Source organism: Podarcis gaigeae, assembly GCF_964106915.1.
Source record: "Podarcis gaigeae genome assembly, chromosome: 16".
In the NCBI taxonomy this organism is placed as follows: Eukaryota; Metazoa; Chordata; class Lepidosauria; order Squamata; family Lacertidae; genus Podarcis; species Podarcis gaigeae.
This window is the reverse complement of record NC_139693.1, coordinates 22,367,073-22,387,769: the sequence shown is the minus strand read 5'-3', so window position 1 is coordinate 22,387,769 and position 20,697 is coordinate 22,367,073. Positions and strand designations below refer to the sequence as shown.

Sequence of the window (20,697 nt, the reverse complement as noted above, 5' to 3'; positions counted from 1 at the left end):
CCCTTTTGCCTTGGATGAAAAAGGTCCCAGTTTCAATCCCCAGCAACTCCAAGTAAGGCTATGTGAGAACCCTCTCTGAAACCCGTGTCAGCCATGAATTTGTCTAATCCTCCTTTAGAGCAATCTAGTTTGGTGGTCATCCCTGCCTCCTGTGGCAGCGAGTTCCATAGTTTAACTAGGAGGACTTTCTTTTATCTGAATCTTCCAACATTCATCTTCATTGGATGCCCATGAGTCCTAGTGTCATGGGAGATGCATAATTTTATAAACCTCTTTCATCATCGCTCAGGTCCAGTATATCTGAAGGAGCGTCTCCATCCCCATCGTTCAGCCCGGACACTGAGGTCCAGCACCGAGGGCCTTCTGGTGGTTCCCTCACTGCGAGAAGCCAAGTTACAGGGAACCAGGCAGAGGGCCTTCTCAGTAGTGGCACCTGCCCTGTGGAACGCCCTCCCACCAGATGTCAAAGAGAACAACAACTACCAGACTTTTAGAAGACATCTGAAGGCAGCCCTGTTTAGGGAAGCTTTTAATGTTTGATGTTTTACTGCGATTTTAATATTTTGCTGGAAGCTGGCTAGAATGGCTGGGGAAACCCAGCCAGATGGGTATTATTATTATAATAATTATTTGGGATGATTCGGCCTTAGACCTATATGCAACACAAAAGGTGAGCCACATGACCATGATAGGCAGGGCCGCAGGGAAAAAAGTGAGTGGGGCAATGAATGTAAATGGCACCTTTATACATTAGACTGCTTTCTACACAAACACACACACACCTCTTTTTCTAGAAAAAATAGCCCTGCATCCAGGCACGCAAGAGCCATGATCAGAGTTCAAGGGCACTCATGACATGGGCGTAGCTGGGGGGGGGCAGGGAGGGGCAGTTGTTTTCCCCCTAAATCAATAAATATACATAGCAAGCTAAGGTCCTGTGTTTGGTAGCTATCCAGCTCAGACCTGAAACATAGCAAGGCAGAATCATAGAGTTGGATGGGATCCCAGAGTGGCTGGGGAAGCCCAGCCAGATGGGCGGGGTATGAATAATAAATTATTATTATATTATCAGGAGCTACAGCAACTTCCTGTTGCTCCAGAGCTCAGACTTTCAGAGTGGTTGCTCACCTTTGGTCCTTGGCTCGAACCCTTGGAGATGGATTGTCTAAAGTCGCCCCCTTCGTGCGGGAGAAGCAGCTGGTGAGGGAATTTCCTGAATCAGAACTGCTCCCGCTGCTCACCTTCCCGGAAGAGAAGGCCCGGCTGAAACCATCACAGACTTGATCACATGGTGGTTTGGGGCCCCCCTTTGACCTGGATGCACTTGTCTGGGTGGATGGAGGGGAAGAAGTATCATTTCCTGAGTCGTACTCGTGGGGTTCTTCATTCTGTTGGGCCAGCCTGCCAACCCGACCCTCTGCTTTTTTAAAGAGGTCAGCAGGACACCCAGACTTTGAAATCTGCAAGCGAAACAAAAGCCATTGGCCAGCGTTTAAATAGATTTTTCCTCAGCCCATTAAGTTGCGTCTGATTTTATACACTCAATCATTATTTTATTTTTTTCCAAATAAACCTTTTTTCTTTTCTTTTCTTTTTAACCATCATGATGCACAGTCTGTAATCAAAGGAAAGAAAGAAAGGAAGGAAGGAAAGAAGGAGAAAGGAAGAAATGAACAAAGAAAGAAAGAATAAAAAACAAAACAACACATCTCCCTGAAAGAAAGAAGAAATGTCTTTTTTCCCCACCCAGATATAAATTGGAAGATTTTAAGGCATCATGCAAAGAGTCCTAGGCATGCGAATCAATGTTGAATGAAAGATCAAATAAAAATATATATAAAGCAGACTTAAAACCAAAGCCTTCTCTAAAAACAAAGGGGTTGAAAAAGAAAAGGAGTATCTTTAAAAAGACAGACAGACATATGCCTTAGAAATTAAACAGAACAGAACAGAATCCTGCAAGCATAATCCAGCTAAAATTAAGCACTTCTAGTTCCCATTGATTCCAGCAGGGGAGCCTTAAACAGCCATCGCTGACCTGGTTCCCTCCAGATGCCCCCTGCTGGTGGGAGCTGATGGGAGTAGTAGGCCAGAACATCTGGAAGGCACCAGGTTGGCAAAGAATGGTATTAATTGTGCATAGGTTCTTTCTTGAAGAAATCAACAGAGTATAAGGAGGCAATTCAAAGCAATCCTATGCACCAGTATTCCCCAACCTGGGAAGTCCTCCAGCCTGTTTTGGACGACAACTCCTATCAGCCAACATGGCAAATTGTCAGGGATAATGGGAGCTGTAGTAGCAACATCTCGAGTGCCATAGGCACCCAATCCCTGATACAAACGAATGTCCTGTCTTGCCCTGACTTTGACTGGAAGCCTACTGGAAGGACATAAGGCAGGCCAGTAGTTTCAGCACCATGGGCAAAAGGCTGGCCAGTGGTTTCAGCACCACGGAAAGCTCCAAGTGAGCTACTTGCTCCAAGAATGCCTGGGACTTAATTGAAGCCTTCATTGCCTCCAGGGGCCAGATCACCCCCTCTGAGCCACCACACCTTCCTCAAGGAGTGGAAGGACATACTGCCTGGGACTGATGGGAATTGTAGTTCAAAACATGTGGAAGGCACCAGGTGGAGGAAGAATGGTGTACAGATTATATGAGATTAAATCCCATTTGAAATGCAGTGGGGCTCGATCCCTATTAGATATGGATCGATTGCATGTCCCATTGAAAGGAGTGAGACTTAACTCCTGAGGGAACATGCCTGGAGCCAAGCTGTAGAAGAGCTTAACTTTGGCTGGGGTCTTGCCCTTTTGTGATTGATCTCCATTTCAAATCAATCAATCAATCAATCAATCAATCAACTCTCGACAAGGAGATGGGATGTCTATCACAAACTTTAAAAGAAAAGGAATCTCTTAGGAATGACATAAAGGAAATCTGGCAGGCAAACTGTAATGCCTTGAAACAATAATCAAAAGAAGAAAATGAAAGAAAACTTTAAGAAAACAAAAAGCAAAAACTCCCTCTGGGAAAAAAGGTAGACATATAAATATCTCTTGGTGTGGTTTTTTTCCCCTCCTAGAAGGCACAGCTCAGGAATGGGGAACGAATGGACCCCCAGATGCTGCTGGACTACATCTCCCAGCATCCTCAGCAGCCAGAATGGCCAATGGTGGAGGATTCTGGAATTTGCATTCCTGCGACATCCAGGAGGCCACAGGTTAGTCACCCCTGGTACAGCTCATACTTTCGAGGGACCTCTAGTAATAAACGTCCTAGCATCTTGCGGTTTTCATCCACTTACCAATCAAGATTTCCTCCTTTAGTAGGGTAAGGTGTAAGAAAAAGGGAAGAGTGGGCATCATAAGTCCATCATTAGAGTCTCAAATTACAAGAGAAGATTAAAAAAAAGAAGAATCCACAAACCCTCTCTCTGTCTCTCTCCACTCAAATGTTGGGTGTTTGTTTTTTTGTCTTGTCTGATTTTAAACAAGCTTTGTCATCATTTTCTCTCTCTCTCCAAACAATCCCTTTCGAGCTCTTTCCTTTTGACCACTAGTTTATCTGGGATTTATATGGCATCTATTCACATCATCACCTTTGGCTTTTAATGCGGACCCACATAAAAAAATAATAATTAAAAGGAGAACGGAGATTTTTTTTTTTTTAGTAAAAAAAGAGAGAGGAAGATTTCCCGCTTTGGTTTATAGTGAGGACCAAAAGGAAGACATAGGCACTGGCTACAAAGTACAAACACACCTGTTCCTCCCATTGATGCTTTGTGGCTCCCCACAATATCATCAGATCCATGGGGAGACGTTCCTGGGTTCTAGAGCAGCTCATACTAGCCTCCCCTGCAGACTGTCCCAATGCAGATTGCAAGACGTAGCAAAGAACTACAACAAGCTCCAAATCTCACAAAGCAAGCTGCCTTATACCAAATCAGCCACCTTATCTAGCTCAGGACTGTTTTGGCTCTCTGGCAGAATGTGACAGCTGGTGCCGAATGAGACTGCTGGGGAAGAAGGCAGGGAATCCAACAGCAATGGCGGAGGAAGAGGGGGGAGCGTACGGCCCCTGGCACCACGATCCTGGTGGGGTGCCATCGTGGCTGCCCCCCCCCCCGTGCTGGGCACCATGCGCCCAGGATACGTGCCATGCCCCCAGGACGCACACCATGCCCCTGGGACATGCACCATGCCCCTGTGGGTGGCACGCCATGCCCCCAGGACGTGCGTCATACCCCTGCGGGTGGCACGCCACACCCCCGGGACTTGTGCCACACCCCTGCGGGCGACGTGCCACGCCCCTGGGCTGCGCACCACACCCCCGGGACGCATGCCAGTCACGCTCCTGCCTGAGAGTCAGTGTGGTCTGGTGGGTAAGAGCGGTGGACTCGTAATCTGGCGAACTGGGTTCGCTTCCCCGCTCCTCCACATGCAGCTGCTGGGTGACCTTGGGCCAGTCACACTTCTCTGAAGTCTCTCAGCCCCACTCACCTCACAGAGTGTTTGTTGTGGGGGAGGAAGGGAAAGGAGAATGTTAGCCGCTTTGAGACTCCTTCGGGTAGTGATAAAGTAGGATATCAAATCCAAACTCTTCTCCTGCTGCTGCTCTTCACCCCGGTGCTGGAGCGTGAAGCTCCACCACTGTCCAACAGTAGAGGGCACCAGAGCCAATGACAGGCAGAACCAACTGATTCTGGTTTCCCATCCTTGTCCTACTGAGTTATGCAAGGGGCAAGACTGAGAGGAAGCTGAAAGCCAGGGCTGCCCACTGGACTGGTTATAAGTGGAAAAGCAGGCAGCAGAGATTGAGTCTGGTGATGGCAGTGCCCCTATCTCCACCTGGCATCCTTGGGCAGCTGTCAGGGCCTCGGGGGTCCCATCTGCCAGGTGGCTGGAGATGGAATCTTTCCAGCATTTTAATTACCCACAATACCCCCTGTCATAGTGTTGCTCCTCCAGGACGTTGTGAGCAATGAAAACTAAAATGGGGCCGGTCATTTGCATTTCCTGCAATGCTCCAGAATGATGTCACACCAGGGGCATTGTGGGTAATTAAAGCGGTGGGTGGTTCCCAAAGCCCTTTGCCACAGACCCTTGCCAAGGTGAGGAGGAATGTACCAAGGGACATCCTCAAGCAGGGGTTCCTAAAGTGGGTGGTACCATCCCTTGAGGGGGGTTACCTAGGGGGTCTAAGAGGCAAGTGGGGAGGTGTAAATGGCTATCAGACTTTGAAAAGCTGGTAATATGGGATGAAGTATATTAATTTTGTTGAATTAATAATAACACATAATAATAATTTTATCATTTGAACTCAGCCTATGTGACTGAATTGCCCCAGCCACTCTGGGCGTCTTCCAACAGATGTAAAAACATGAGAAAACATCAAACATTAGAAACTTCCCTATACAGGGCTGCCTTTAGATGCCTTCTGAAAGTTGCATGGTTATTTATCTCCTTGACATCTGGTGGGAAGGGGCATTTCACAGGGTCCCTATAACCTCACTTCTCGCAGTGAAGGAATCGCCAGAAGGCCCTTGGAGCTGGACCTCAGTGTCCGGGCTGAACCATGGGCATGGAGACGCTCCCTCAGGTATACAGGGCTGAGGCCGTTTAGGGCTCTAATTACTGAAACCAAATGGTTTATACTGGATTTTGAATAAATGTGCAATTAAGGGCTACTTGCTTTGAATTTTGTTGTGTTATCACCTTCCTTAGCAGGGGTGCCAACTTGAATAAAATATTGGGCGAGGGGACAGGTAAGCCCTGCCCTGCATAATCCACATGATGCGGTACACGCACACCATGTGAATGGCAATGTCCATCAACTTTGGGGGTCCCCGGCCCCCTCAAATATTTTAGGGGGGGGCGGTGAAGAAACCTCATCCCTTGGGAATTGGCTCCTAGGTTCCTTAGTGAGTTGTGCAGACTGCTATTCTGAGTACAGTCATACCTTGGTTTTAAAACAGCTTAGTTCTCGAATGTTTTGGCTCCCAAACACCGCAAACCTGGAAGTAAATGTTCCAGTTTGCGAACTATTTTTGGAAGCCAAACGTCCGACGTGGCTTACGCAGCTTCTGATTGGCTGCAAACGCAAACGCAGCTTCTGATTGGCTGGAGCCAAACGTTTCCGAACGTTTTGGAAGTTGAACAGACTTCTGGAATGGATTCCATTCAATAACCAAGATAACCAAGACTGTGATGCTTTTTATAGGTCAGGGTAGGGGGAACTGGGGGATGAGTTTATGGAACCAAGAAAAAGTTTCAGAGCAACAACCCTAGACTATCCGCATATAAACAGACTGAAATATTAATTCATTTAATGTGGGGCCTGGGAACTAACCCTCAGACCAATGCGCCACAGTTGCTGCGCAGACACCTTCCGCCATTCATTCTCAAATGCGTTAATTTCACGGTGGGTGCCTTGTTTCATATCGCTTTGCTTAGATCTCTATCTAGGTGAAACGATGGAGATTGCTCAGTTCTCCTGTCAAGAGAACATTGCTGTTACCGTTTTGCCGCCAGGCCATGGGTCTGTGAGATAGGCAAGAGTCCTGCAGGGGAAACTTCACTAAGCCTACTTACTCTTATCAAAAGTCCCATTGAACTCCGCAGGACTTAACTTCTAACTAAATATATTTGGGATCAGGCTGTTTGCAGGTTTTCTGGTCGGGTCAAAACATTATTTAATTGAAGTGGGAGGAGGAGAAAAGAAAGGCTCGTACCTCGGGCTTCAATTTCCGCCGAATGCTTAACTCAAGAAGCAGGGTAGCCCAATAGGTTACAAAAGTATAATTGCAGCGAATTTTCCAATTAAACTGAACAAGCCTGTTTGGTGTGCTTTAAATGCCTCCTTGGAGAGACGTTGCTATCAATTTTCTCAACCATATGGAACCAGCAATTTTTGCAGCGCGCTTAAGAAACCTCTCTCTTTCTGGGGGGTCTGTCTTGTGTTTTAAAGCTCCAACTTCAAAGTCAGAATATCCTTCCCTTCCAGGAGGTGCCTGGCGGCTGAACGAGCCTGCACAAATCCACAGATTTTCTGCATGAAGTCCCAGATTTCTCTTTGGCTGTTCTTTCCTTTACTCTCCCATACAACACTCCCACCCCACCCTGAAAGCATGCACATCTATTATCAAAATGTGAGTGACAGCCGCCAGCTTGGTTGGTTTCAGAAAAGGAGCCGGCAAATCGACGGAGGATATGGCTATCGATGGCTGCTGGCCACAGTGGCTATGATCTACCACATAAGAACGTTGGAAGAGCCCGCTGGATCAGGCCAATGGCCCATCTAGTCCAGCATCCTTTTGCTCACAGATGCCTGTGGGAAGCCAGCAAGCAGGATTCGAGCAAAAGAGCCCTCTCCCCTCTTGTGGTTTCCAGCAACTGGCGTTCAGAAGCATTGCTGCATCCGACTGTGGAGGCAGAGCATAGCCATTGTGGGTAGTAGCTATCGACAGCCCTCTCCACCATATTGGAGGCAGTGTGCTTCTGACTACCCAGTGCTGGAAACTGTGGGATGTACAGTGAGGGGGGGGGAAGTATTTGATCCCCTGCTAAATTTGCCCGTTTGCCCTCTGGCAAAGAAATGACCAGTCCATAATTTTAATGGTAGGTTTATTGTAGCTGTGTGAGAGAGAATAACAACAGGAAAACCCCCCCAGAAACCCAGAAGACAAAAGTCAGAGATTGATGTGCATTAGAATGAGTGAAATAAGTATTTGATCCCTTTGCAAAAGATGACTTAGTACTTGGTGGCAAAACCCTTGTCGGCAATTACAGAGGTCAGGCGTTTCTTGCAGGTGGCCACCAGGCAAATTTAGCAGGGGATCAAATACATTTTTTCCCTCGCTGTAAAACTGCAGTCAAGTACAACATTCCTACAGTGGACATGTTAGGGGATGTTTTGTACCACTCAGGAGAAGACTTCCTGTTTCCTCCTGAGCTGGGACAGACTTCCACCAAATGTGACTTGAAAAGGGTGTGGTCTGTTGTACTAGCATGGAGGAGCACACGGCCTCCATGTTTTGATCAGTGTGTGTTCTCCATTTTGTATATTGCTGTGTATTTGGAGAAGTGACTGCTTAGCCGCAGTCACTTGGGACTAACTTCTTTATGGAATAGTTCTAGTAGTTATGTAACCTAAGCCTGCCTGTCTGTGAATCTGAATGAATCTGTGAGAAACTACTTTTATATTAACGTTAATCAGATTCTTGTGTTTATTCTTTTTAAGAGGGATTAGAAGGGATTTTACCAGGAAGGAATCTTTAACACTATGACTCAGATGAGTCAGCAACAATCTGATCGCTACGTAATTTAAAAAGGGGGATATTTGGAATTCTGCTAGAATATGGAACTTGCTAGCGCAAGTTAGGAAGGATATCATTAAATAATATATCCTCTCCTGCCTCCCTAATCATCCCACAGAAGCCACAGCAAGGGAGAGTCCTGTTGTGCTCAGGTCCTGTTTAGCGCTCCTCCTAATCCTCCTTCTCATCTTACATGCACTATTTGTAAAAAACCAACAATAATCTGACCTCCTGTATGGCGAAGAGCCTTCTCCATCTGCTAATCTGGCCAGAGACACTTATTCAGAATCTTGAGAAGCCACCTGCAATTTTAAGTTCCCACAATGTTCCAGAGGAAGGCTGCATCAGCCGTTCCAAAGCACTGTGGGAAATTCATAGCGATGGGTGGTTTCCCAGCGCCTGCTGTTGCTAGGCAACCGTGCGGGGCTTGTAGGCCACATGTCGACAACAGTAAGCCATGTCAGTGTGCTGGAATGCCAAAGCTGTCTCGATCATGGTTAGCCTTCCAATACTGTGGACTACAACTCACATCACCCCTGAACATTGGTCATGCTGGCTGGAGCTCACTAGAGTTCCCAAAGTATTTAGAAGGTGTCATGTCAACTTTCCCTGGTCCAGACCTAGATCTGAACTTTCCCCTGCTGCAGCTCAAGTTTAATTGTGTTTTTTTTTATATAAAAATTTTTTAACTCAATTAGTGCTTTTGCTATCAAGCTTCCCAGGAGGCATCTTGATTAAATTTAATGGGCAGTGGAATAATAATGCTTAACAATGAGTGTTCAGACAAAGTATAGCAACAGCAACTATCTCCATAGTTTTCCTCTCAGGCTACCCTTAGGAACAGACAACCCTTGGTCATAGAGTGGGGAGGATGGTTGCCTTTCTCTCCTTTGATGCTCAGCTTACCGTATTTTTCGCTCTATAGGACGCACCTGACCATAGGACGCACCTTGTTTAAGAAGGGGAGAACAAGAAAAAAAAATTCTCTCCCTCTCTGCGTAGCGCCCATTCAGCGAAGCGGCAGGAGAAACGGAGCCCCTTCCATTTCTCCTCCCGCTTCGCTGAAGGGGCGCTGCACAGAGAGGGAAAGCTGTGCAGCACCTCTCCAGTAAAGCGAAGCCAGGAGAGCAAGAGGGATTGGTGTGCACCAACCCCTCTCGCTCTCCAGGCTTCAGCAAAAGCAACGTGAAGCCTCCGGAGCGCCGCTGGAGTTCCTGCCATGCTCCGGAGGCTTCGGGTTCCTTTCACTGAAACCGAGAGTGTCTTGCTCTCCTGGCTTCAGCGAAAGGAACCCAAAGCCTGGAGAGCGAGAGGGTTTGAAGCCTCCCGAGCGCTCTCCTGGCTTAGCAAAAGCAACGCGAAGCCTCTGGAGAGCGACGGGAGCGCTCCCACTGCGCTTCAGAGGCTTCGTGTTGCTATCGCTGAAGCCATGGAGCCTGAATTTGCTTTAATTTTTGGAGGGGGAAAAGTGCATCTTATAGAGCGAAATATACGGTAATTCTATTGGATCTGACGTTTACAAAGATCCCCTGGAAAAAGCGATTTGTGCTCTCCCTCCTTCCCTTTCTATCTCTCTCTGGAGGCGAAAGTGGCCTTGTGTGTGGGGCTCATTTAGGAAAGGAAGTGACCAGAAGGGATGGCACCCAAGGCACTTGCTCAAAAATCCAAATCTGCTCATTAACTGAAAGAGGTGGGTGACCCCTCTTTCAACTGCTACTCAATATGTTAACTATGTTAAACGTTCAGAGTGAGTCATAAATAGGAGTGGGTGACTCTGTCTCTTTCAATTTCTCGTTTTTCCAATCTTCAGTTCTCCACATCAGCTTGCATTAAAAAGAAAAAAATCCTCATGAAAATTCACCAACATTTAAGGCCACATTTATCCTAATATGCTCATTTTTTAAAATGCAATTTTGCATAATATATACTCCCCCCCCCCCAAGAAAACAATTTCCCCCTAAAGCATTCAATTTTTGTGTGTTACTGCAAAATAGATAGATAATTTTTAACGAACACTTTATCCCAGGATATGAACATAAGAACATAAGATAATGAGAAGAGCTTGTTGAATCAGGCCAATGGGCCATCTAGACCAGCATTGTGTTCTCCCAGTGGGCAGCCAGGTGCCTCTTGAGAAGTCTGCAAGCAGATTCAAGCATGAGAGCAACTCTCCCTTTCTTTGGTTTCAGAAGCATTTCTCCCTGTGACAATGGAGGCAGAGCGTAGCCACCACGGCTAGTAGCTTTTGATAGCCTTCTCCTCCATGAATTTATCAAATCCTCTTTTGAAGCCATCCAAGTTGGTGACCACCACTGATGTAATTTCTTCTACCTGTCCCAAACCTTCCAACATTCAGCTTCAGCGGATGCCCGTGACTCCTAGTATTATGAGAGACTTTTCTCTATTTCTCCATATCATGCATTTTTTAGAAACTTCTATCATGTCAACTTTTACTTGCCTGTACTCTAAATGACACGGGTGGCGCTGCGGGTTAAACCACAGAGCCTAGGGCTTGCTGATCGGAAGGTTGGCGGTTCGAATCCCCGTGACGGGGTGAGCTCCCATTGCTCAGTCCCTGCTCCTGCCAACCTAGCAGTTTGAAAGCATGTCAAAGTACAAGTAGATAAATAGGTACCACTCTGGTGGGAAGGTAAACAGCGTTTCTGTGCACTGCTCTGGTTCGCCAGAAGCGGCTTAGTCATGATGGCTACATGACCCGGAAGCTGTACGCCAGCTCCCTCGGCCAATAAAGCAAGATGAGCACTGCAACCCCAGAGTCGGTTACGACTGGACCTAATGGTCAGGGGTCCCTTTACTTTGCTCTAAACGAAGAAATCCCTTACATCTCAACCTCTCCTCAAAGAGGAGTCATTCCACCTTCTCGATCATCTGAGTTGCCCGTTTCCGAACCTGTCCCAACTCTAGAATATCCTTTTCTGAAGTGAGGTCACCAGACCTGCACATCAAGTGTGGTTTGCACCATCAGTATACCTTTTTGTACACATCACTTGACTGGAGAACTTGGCTTTGCAAAATTCAGAGAGGCGCAAATTCTGAAGGTTGGCTGCAGTTCAGTTCTCCTATTGCAGATTCACCTTTATTTGCAAGCTGATCAAATTCCTCCCCTATCTCCAGCACACAACACCTAAAACAGAAGGCTGTGCTTTTCATGCAACACAGCTTCCTTCTTTTAGCATCTCTTTCAAAGTACAAAGGTCTGCTTGTAAACCTACCTATGAGAAGCTACTGCAGAGAAACTTCTACACATAGGGGGCAGGAGTGCCCAGATCAGATTTCACACACAGCACAGTTTCCATTTTGCTGCAGTTCATATTCTGCTAAAAACCATGCTATTTGTCTGTCGTCCCTAGTGGCAAAATTACGTATGCAATGTACAAAATCAGTCACATACATTCTGTAAATTACTTTGCCATTGTATCATTTGCAGACTGAAAGCAACAACAACAATGAATACTGATTGTTTTTGCTGGATCGATTTCCAAGACAGACATGGAACAAATAAGGAAACACCAGCAATTTCCGCTCTCATTTTTGGTTTTGTTGCAGCGCTCTTACATCCCTACTTCTGAGTCTTTTTAGTTTCTATGCCTGAGCGCAGGGCCCACCTCTCTCTGTCTCTGTCCCCGTCTCTCTTGTTAATGTGAGCCACTTTGGGCCCTGCCATTGGGTAGTCTCGCCCTTTGCCTCAGGCAGCAGAATGTCACGGGCCAGCCCTGACATAGGGCAACAATATTTGTTTGAAATGCTACACACACACACACACACACACACTCACTACATTTTTGAGAGTATGCACTAACCAAAGTGAGTGTGAGGCCATGAAGATTCCTTACACATCCACTTGAATGCTCTGATTTAGGGAAGTGGGGGTCTCAGGATGTTGGGGTCCAAATGCAGCCGTCCAGACCTCTCTCACCTGGCCCTTGAGACTCTCCCTCGACCACACCCTTCTTCATAGACCACGGATGTGAGGGAACTGCCATCGGCTCAGGGGGGAGAGGGGAAAAGCCAGATGGTTTACAGAGAGCCCCCAAAGATCTTGGGAAGCTGCTCTTCCTCAGCAGAGGACAGTAACCACGCCTCCAGTGGAGAGGAGCTTCAGGGCTCGGAGGAGGCGAGGCGGTGCCAGGACACCTTGCCTGGGCAAAGCGGGGAGGAAAGAGGTCCTCCGTTACCCAGGCCCTCCTTGCGCAGTAAGCTTCCGCGCTGAGGGGGGAGGCGCAGACTGGGTGTCAAGAAACTACTCTGCTGGGGAAGGTTTAGGGACCGCCCACTCACAGATTCTGCCAGTGAATGAGCAAGACACGGGAGAGTGGTGCTCTGGACAGATAAAGTTTATTTTGGCATCAAAAGCAAGGCTTTACAGCCAAGCAGGGAGGCATTTGCCTGCTTGGTCTTGAGCAACCCCTTGGAACCTTAACAATACCCCTCACTAGCTCTGCATCAACACACCCACAAGTAATCATCATCCCTGGCTGGATTTGTGTCTGATAATGCCTCTCGCTTACTTGGTTGGAGGACGGAAGAGGGCTTTGTGTGAGTGTGTGGCTAGAAACCAGCCTACTGAAATTTACATCCATTGCTCCGCCTGCTTTTACATCTGGCCCCGCCCATGTGGCCCCTGGAGCGTAGCCGAGAAGGAAACATGGCCCTTGGCTGAAAAGGGTTCCCCACTCCTGCTCTAACACCTACACAAGAACGCTTGTTTGCTTGCTTTATAAAAAAAAGGGATCCTAGCAAAAAAGCAGGCACAGTAAATTAACACTGCGTGGCAGCTCCTCTGTCTGGCTTGGAGGTGGAGGAAAGGCAAGCCTTGGTGCCAGAAGTAGATGCATCCAGGCAGACCTTGAGCACAAACAAACCCGGCCTTGAGCTCACAGCGATTGCTGTGCCCAAGCCAGCCCTGTTACGTCTGTGCGTTCAGAGGAAGGATGCCCCCGGGAGCCGGCTGCCCATTTTCTCCTCTGATGCTCGCAAGGCGTCTCTTAGCATCCATAGGAGCAGCCACGGGGCCTGTTTGTCAAGAGTCCTCCAGCATCCCCCTTCGTCTCTCGCCACCCTTGCACCTCCACTCCCACCCGATTCAATGCAAATGTTGCTTTTTTAAAAACAGGTTTAATCTCGCGTGCCTCGGAGGACCGAACCGCCTGGGTGCAAGAGACAGCAAATCCACGGAGCGGAAGAGGCATGCTACAGAGACACCCGTGTGAAATATCATCGCTGGAGGCCACTGCCTTGGTAAATGTCTCCCCTGTATTATTCATGGGCTACAGCCTAAGCAATCTCTCGTCTTCCCCCCCATCCCATCCTCTGCCCTCCCTTTCTCCCCACCCTCTGTGCAAAAAACTGCACGCTCTCCATACATCAGAGAGCCACGCCGTTAATAATGCATTGAGCTTTCAAACCGACTTTTAGTATAACATGCCTGTAATTGAGTCATAAACATTGCATAACGGATCCTCGGGGCCTTAAACCAAGGGGCAAAGCAGATAGGGGGATACTTACAGCTTCCGTGGAGGGAAGCAAGCCGTCGTTCTGGGGGGTGCAGCCGGGGAAAGGAGTGGTGGTCAGCGCTGTTGTGCCATCGGGCTTTCGAGGGCTCTTCAAGGAATGCCGGGAGTGTTTCCATCTTGCTTTGCGGCCTTCCTCCTGTGATCTGGCTCCTAGCCTGGAGGGACAAAGGGGGTGTGTGGCTCCTACTTAGGAAGATGCCTCATAGCATCAGGACGAAGAAGAATTGTGGGAGGCGCTAGCCAGGGAACCCCCGAGGGAACCTCCAGAGGAGGAAGGTTCAGAGCCAGGGGATTGGTGGTGGGACACTGAGGAGAGGTCAAAGGGAGAAGATTGGGAGGAGGTGCCGGATGCCGAAGGGGCAACAGGGTTTAGTGAGCAGGAGGAGCCTGTGACAGGGAGCAGTTCAGACTCAGAGGCTGAAGCAGAGGGGTGTGGGTGTCAAGAGACTGCCGAAGAGTCCAAGGAGTCTCCCTTTCCTGCTGCGACAAGCTTCCCTCCTGCTGGTCTCCCAGAACACGCAAAATAACGAGGAGAGCAGAACAGAGGCTAGAGGTGAGCAGACACAGTTTGAGACTGCTTGGGAAACCTCTGGGAGAGAAGGAACCTTTGAAGGGGTGGAAAGCAGGTGAAATATACTCGGAGTTGAGAGTGGATTTCATGCTCTTTATTCAGCTCATAGTGGTGAGGAGGGATGGAAGATCCCCCAGAATGTCTGCATTATATACATTATTTACACAATGGGCCTCACGTGATTGGCTAATTCCAGGATTCTCCTGTAGGCCAATCAGGTTGCGGATTCACTTCCACCTGGAGCTGGATTGGGTGGCTCCTGTGGACCAATCAGACTGCTGCATTCTGGATCCTATTGTTTTAGGACCAATCAGACTGCTGCATTCTGAATCCTGTTGTTCTAGGACCAATCAGACTGCTGGATTTTGGATCCTATTCAACTCAGAACATAACAGCAGGGACCTTCAGGCCTGGCAACTGCTCCATAGGGACAAGACCTACTGGGAAGTGTTGCTGAATTGTATAAGACCCTGACCATTAGGTCCAGTTGTGACTGACTCTGGGGTTGCGGTGCTCATCTTGCTTTATTGGCCGAGGGAGCCAGTGTATAGCTTCTGGGTCATGTGGCCAGCATGACTAAGCCACTTCTGGCAAACCAGAGCAGCGCACGGAAACGCCGTTTACCTTCCTGCCAGAGCAGTACCTATTTATCTACTTGCACTTTGACGTGCTTTTGAACTGCTAGGTTGGCAGGAGCAGGGACTGAGAAATGGGAGCTCACCCCGTCACGGGGATTCGAACCACCAACCTTCTGATCGGCAAGTCCTAGGCTCTGTGGTTTAACCCACAGCGCCACCTGCATCCCGCTGAATTGTATACCGTCTCCTTGAATAAAGAGGATTTCATACAGGGTTCTCTTCCAACCTTACATAGAGGTGCCACTGGCCCTTTCCTTAAGACAGTGGTTTTCAACCAGTGTGCTGTGGCACCCTGGGGTGCCATGAATGATTGTCGGGGTGCTGCAGGCAGCACTGGCCTCTGTCCCTCTTTCCTTTCCTCCCTCCTTATGTCTTTGCCCTACAAAGGCTAGCACAGCTGTTTGTTGCAGCAGCCCTGGCTACAAGCTCTGAAGGTGAATGGTGCCTCTGGTGCTGGCCAGGGGGTGCTTCCCAGGCCACTGTGAGGCAGTGTGAGGAGGCACCTCTCTTTGGGGCATGGGGGGGGCAGATCAGATGGTAGCTGTGGCTGTCCGGAGGACTCCCAAGGAGAGGGGAGAGGAGGCTGAGTGAACACTCTACAAGGGAGAGCGTTTGAAAAAGGGTGAGTGGCTGCCGGCTCTGCAGGCAAGGGGTGACATAACTGGGCTCCTGAGCCCCACAGGGGTGCCGAAGGAAGAATGTGGTTGGTCAAGGGAGTCGTGGACTCAGAAAGGTTGAAAACCTCTGCCTTAAGACATCTGAAGAAAGGAAGCTGCCTTCTACTGAGTCAGAATGCTGGTTCATCTAGCTTAGTATTATCAGCACCGACTGGCAGCAGCTCTCCAGGGTTTTAGACAAAAAATAATAATTAACACCAGTCTTGAAAGACCTACACTGGCTCCCAGTACATTTCCGAGCACAATTCAAAGTGTTGGCACTGACCTTTAAAGCCCTAAACGGCCTCGGTCCAGTATACCTGAAGGAGCATCTCCACCCCCTTCGTTCACTGAGGTCCAGCGCCGAGGGCCTTCTGGCAGTTCCCTCTCTACGAGAAGCCAAGTTACAGGGAACCAGGCAGAGGGCCTTCTCGGTAGTGGCACCCGCCCTGTGGAACACCCTCCCATCAGATGTCAAAGAGAAAAATAACTACCAAACTTTTAGAAGACATCTGAAGGTAGCCCTGTTTAGGAAAGCTTTTAATATTTAATAGGTTATTGTATTTTAGTGTTTTGTTGGAAGCCGCCCAGAGTGGCTGGGGACACCCAGCCAGATGGGTGGGGTATAAATAAATTATTATTATTATTATTATTATTATTATTATTATTATTATTCCCAGGTAAGATTCTTACCTGCTTCCACAGCTCTCTGTGAGGGAATTGGTGCTCTCTGAGCCAGAGCGGCAGCGGCGATGGCGGCGGCGTTGGGATTTCTGTGACTGACTGCGAGAGCTTTTGAAAAAGAAGACAGAAAAACAGAGAGATATTTCTAAATTTGTCTGGCAGGGCAAAAAGCCTAGAATTAAGTTTAAGATACTAACTGATGCGAAAGAAAGAGGTGGCTTTGCCCTGCCGGACTTAAAGTTGTACTATGAAGCAGCAGCTTTCTGCTGGCTCAAGGACTGGCTACTTCTTGAAGACACGGATGTGTTGGATCTGGAAGGTTTTAACAATGCATTTGGTTGGCATGCATATCTATGGTATGACAAAGTTAAGACCAATAAGGCCTTTAAGAACCATATTGTCAGGAAAGCTGTATTTAATGTCTGGACAAAATACAAAGACTTGTTGGAAAACAAAACCCCAAGGTGGCTTTCACCTCTGGAGGTTAAGGCCCGGAAGAGACTCAATATGGAGGCCAATTGGCCAAAGTATTGGGAAATATTAGAAAAAGATGGTGACAATTGGAAATTGCAGAGTTTGGAGAAAATGAAGGGTAAAGTGCTAGACTGGTTACATTATGCTCAGATTAAAGAAGTTTTTAAAAATGACAAAAAGTTAGGATTCCAGGTGGAAAAATCGAAGTTAGAGACAGAACTGTTAGAACCAAAGAGTAAGATATTATCAAGAATGTATAACTTGCTGTTGAAATGGAACACACAAGATGAAATGGTTAAATCTGCTATGATAAGATGGGCACAGGACATTGGGTATAATATTATGTTTGAAGACTGGGAAAGGTTGTGGACCACTGGGCTGAACTTCACTGCATGTAATGCTCTGAAGGAAAATGTAATGAAAATGATATATAGATGGTACATGACCCCTGTTAAACTTGCTAAAATATACCACTTGTCCGAAAATAAATGTTGGAAATGTAAGGAAAATGAAGGAACATTCTTTCACCTCTGGTGGACTTGCCCGAAAGTGAAGGCCTTCTGGGAAATGATATATAACGAGCTGAAAAAAGTATTTAAGTATACTTTCACTAAGAAACCAGAGGCCTTCCTCCTGGGTATAGTCGGCCAGAAGGTGTTAAAGAAGGACCGAACATTCTTTATGTATGCTACAACGGCAGCAAGGATACTCATCGCTAAGAACTTGAAAACTCAAGATTTACCCACACTGGAAGAATGGCAGATGCAGCTGATGGACTTTATGCAACTGGCGGAAATGACCGGCAGAATCCGAGACTTGGGAGAAGAAAGGATTGAAGAAGATTGGAGGAAATTTAAGATTTATTTACAAAAATATTGTAATTTGGTGGAATGTTAAGAAGGGTGCTTGATTACAAAAAATTGGCCATCACTAATCTGGATTTGAATTGGAAGATAAGTGAGATTTTAGAAAACAAAAATTACTGAAGAATTGTTATTTATCATTTAAAAGAGCGACTATAAATTATATGATAATTTGCTTGGAAAAATGTATTGACAATGTAAGTGTGAACGGGAAATGTGAGGAAGTCCAAAAAGGTTTGAAAATCTGTTAAGACAAAAGGAACGTTGTTTATTATTTTTGTATTTTTTATAAAAAACCCTAATAAATATCTTTATAAAAAGAAAAAGAAAAACAGGACACCTTAACATTCACCTGCAGGTGGAAAGCCGTCTTTGAAAGGTCCATGGAGCGTTGGGAGATGTAGCCAGAAAATACAGCTGGCAAATGCCAGCTCATCAGTCGTAGGGCTAAATGAAAACAGCTTTCCGAAAGCCTCTGCAATGGCCTTCCCAACCTGGTTGTCAGACTACAATTCACCCCGTCCTTGACCACTGGCCCTGCTGGCTGGGGCCCATGGGAGTTATATTCCAGCAACATCTGGATGGCATCTGTTTACGGAAGGCTGTGACATGGAATTCCTGTCAAATTGGTTTATCAATGAGCCCAGGGTCATGTACGCAAGAATCCGACCTGACTGCAAACTTGTAAGAACCAGCTAAGGAGGAACCTAATGGCAGAACGCTGAAGTAAATTGGAAAACAACTCCTTATAAGGTACAAGGATGGTTCTAATATGTACAGTAAAAAAAATGGGTTGAGTAAGTTTCAAGGACTGTGGTTGTATGCGAGATGGTGTGGTGCTGGGGTGTGGTGGGGTGGCAAAAAGATGTATATTTGGCCATATAGTGTGTGTCCTAGGGGAAATTCTCTGGCAGACGCTTAGAACTCTGTCCTGTACTGAACAATGTTTGACCAATTGAGAATTTGGTGCGAGCCTCCATACTTGACCCCTGCAAGGGGAATTTCTGCTGAAGCTGCTCCACAATTTTTAGAGGCAGCAAAATTGTGGGAAGAAAGGGATTTGATTGAAAACACCTCTGGGAAGTGGTTTTATCTCTCTCTCTCTCTCTCTCTCTCTATCTATCTATCTCTATCTCTCTATCTATCATCAATCATCTATCTATCTATCTATCTATCTATCTATCTATCTATCTATCTAATCTATCTATATCTATCTATCATCTATCTATCTATCTATCTATCTATCTATCTATCTATCTATCTATCTATCTATCTATCATCTATCATCATTATCTATCATCTATCTCTATCTATCTATCTATCTATCTATCTATCTATCTATCTATCTATCATCTATCTATCTATCTATCATCTATCTATCTATCATCTATCTATCTATCTATCTATCTATCTATCTATCTATCTATCTATCTCTCTATCTCTCTCTCTCTCTCTCTATCTATCTATCTATCATCTATCTATCTATCTATCATCTATCTATCTATCTATCTATCTATCTATCTATCTATCTATCATCTATCTATCTATCTATCATCTATCTATCATCTATCATCTATCTATCATCTATCTATCTATCATCTATCTATCTATCTATCTATCTATCTATCTATCTATCTATCTATCTATCTTCTATATCTATCTATCATCTATCTATATCTATCTTTTTTAAAAAAATGTTTATTAAATTTTTGTTTAACAATAAAGACACATAGTAACATAACATTTTCCAATATCCACATTTCATACACTTCCTTGGACTTCCTCACGCCTCTTGTTCCTGCTTTCTAAACTCATAAAAATTTTGCCAGCAAATTATTAACTTAATTTAGTATATATAATAAAATTTTCCACTATTAATATCTCAAGTTTTGAAATTTAACGACTCTCTTATTGGAACTCAGTTATAAAATACTGTTTATCCAAAGTTTGTCTTTTCTTTCAATTACCTTCAAATTTGTATTCCTTATTACTAATTTGTTGGAGCCATGTTATTACAAATCTTACATCTTTCTTAACATTCATACAATTTACAATATTTTTGTAGATAATCGTTAAATTTCTTCCAGTCCTCCTCCACCAGTTCTTCTCCCAGGTCTCGGATTCTGCCAGTCATCTCAGCCAGTTCCATATAGTCCATCAGTTGCATCTGCCAATCTTCCAGTGTGGGCAAATCTTGAGTTTTCCAGCATTTAGCAATGAGTATCCTTGCTGCTGTTGTAGCATACATAAAAAAGGTTCGATCCTTCTTTTGCACACTCTGGCCGACAATGCCCAAGAGAAAGGCTTCTGGTTTCTTAGGGAAGGTCATCTATCTATATCTATCATCTATCTATCTATCTATCTATCTATCTATCTATCTATCTATCTATCATCTATCTATCTATCTATCTATCTATCTATCTATCTATCTATCATCTATCTATCTATATCATCATCCATCCATCTATCTATATCTATCTATACCCATTCCCCCCCCCCCTGAAAAAAATCTTTTCCAAAAGATTTTGTAGAATAGAACTGTAGAGTTGTAGAGCCCTTCAAGGGCTATTGGGGTCTCTCCCACACTGTCAGGCTTGGGGTCTCTCCCACATGCACATGAGACGACTCGGGTAGTTGATTATTTCAGATTTATTGTTCATTACAAATCCCCGGTCGGAGCTCAGCTAATTCAGTCATCCTCTGACGAAAGCGTTGCCAGAACTGAGCTCCTCCCCCTTCTCCCCCAACAGGAAAACCCCCACTTTCTCTTCCTGTTAATTTCGCGCTTCTCGGCTAATCTCATGATTCTACGAGATTTGGGAGATGGCACTCCCTGTCTTCCCGTGTCTGTGTCACTATCTGAGCTTAGCCTCTGTGTTCTTTCTCCCTGTGTCTCTGTGTGTACAATGTTCACATTCCTGCGGCTAACTGCTTCTTTCCCCTTCCTCAATTCCTTCCCCTT

General features: G+C 46.1%; 1 protein-coding gene across 1 annotated transcript in view; it reads right to left on the bottom strand.

The window, feature by feature from the left end:
* The window catches only part of SRRM4 (serine/arginine repetitive matrix 4), a 128,675-nt gene that overhangs the window by 9,284 nt on the left and 98,694 nt on the right, over positions 1-20,697 (bottom strand). The window contains exons 7-9 of the mRNA XM_083717326.1: positions 16,408-16,506; positions 13,842-14,004; positions 1,129-1,460 (exon numbers count right to left, since the gene is read on the bottom strand). Of these exons, the coding sequence (XP_083573452.1) occupies positions 1,129-1,460; positions 13,842-14,004; positions 16,408-16,506 (594 nt within the window). The remainder of the gene's footprint in view (positions 1-1,128; positions 1,461-13,841; positions 14,005-16,407; positions 16,507-20,697) is intronic.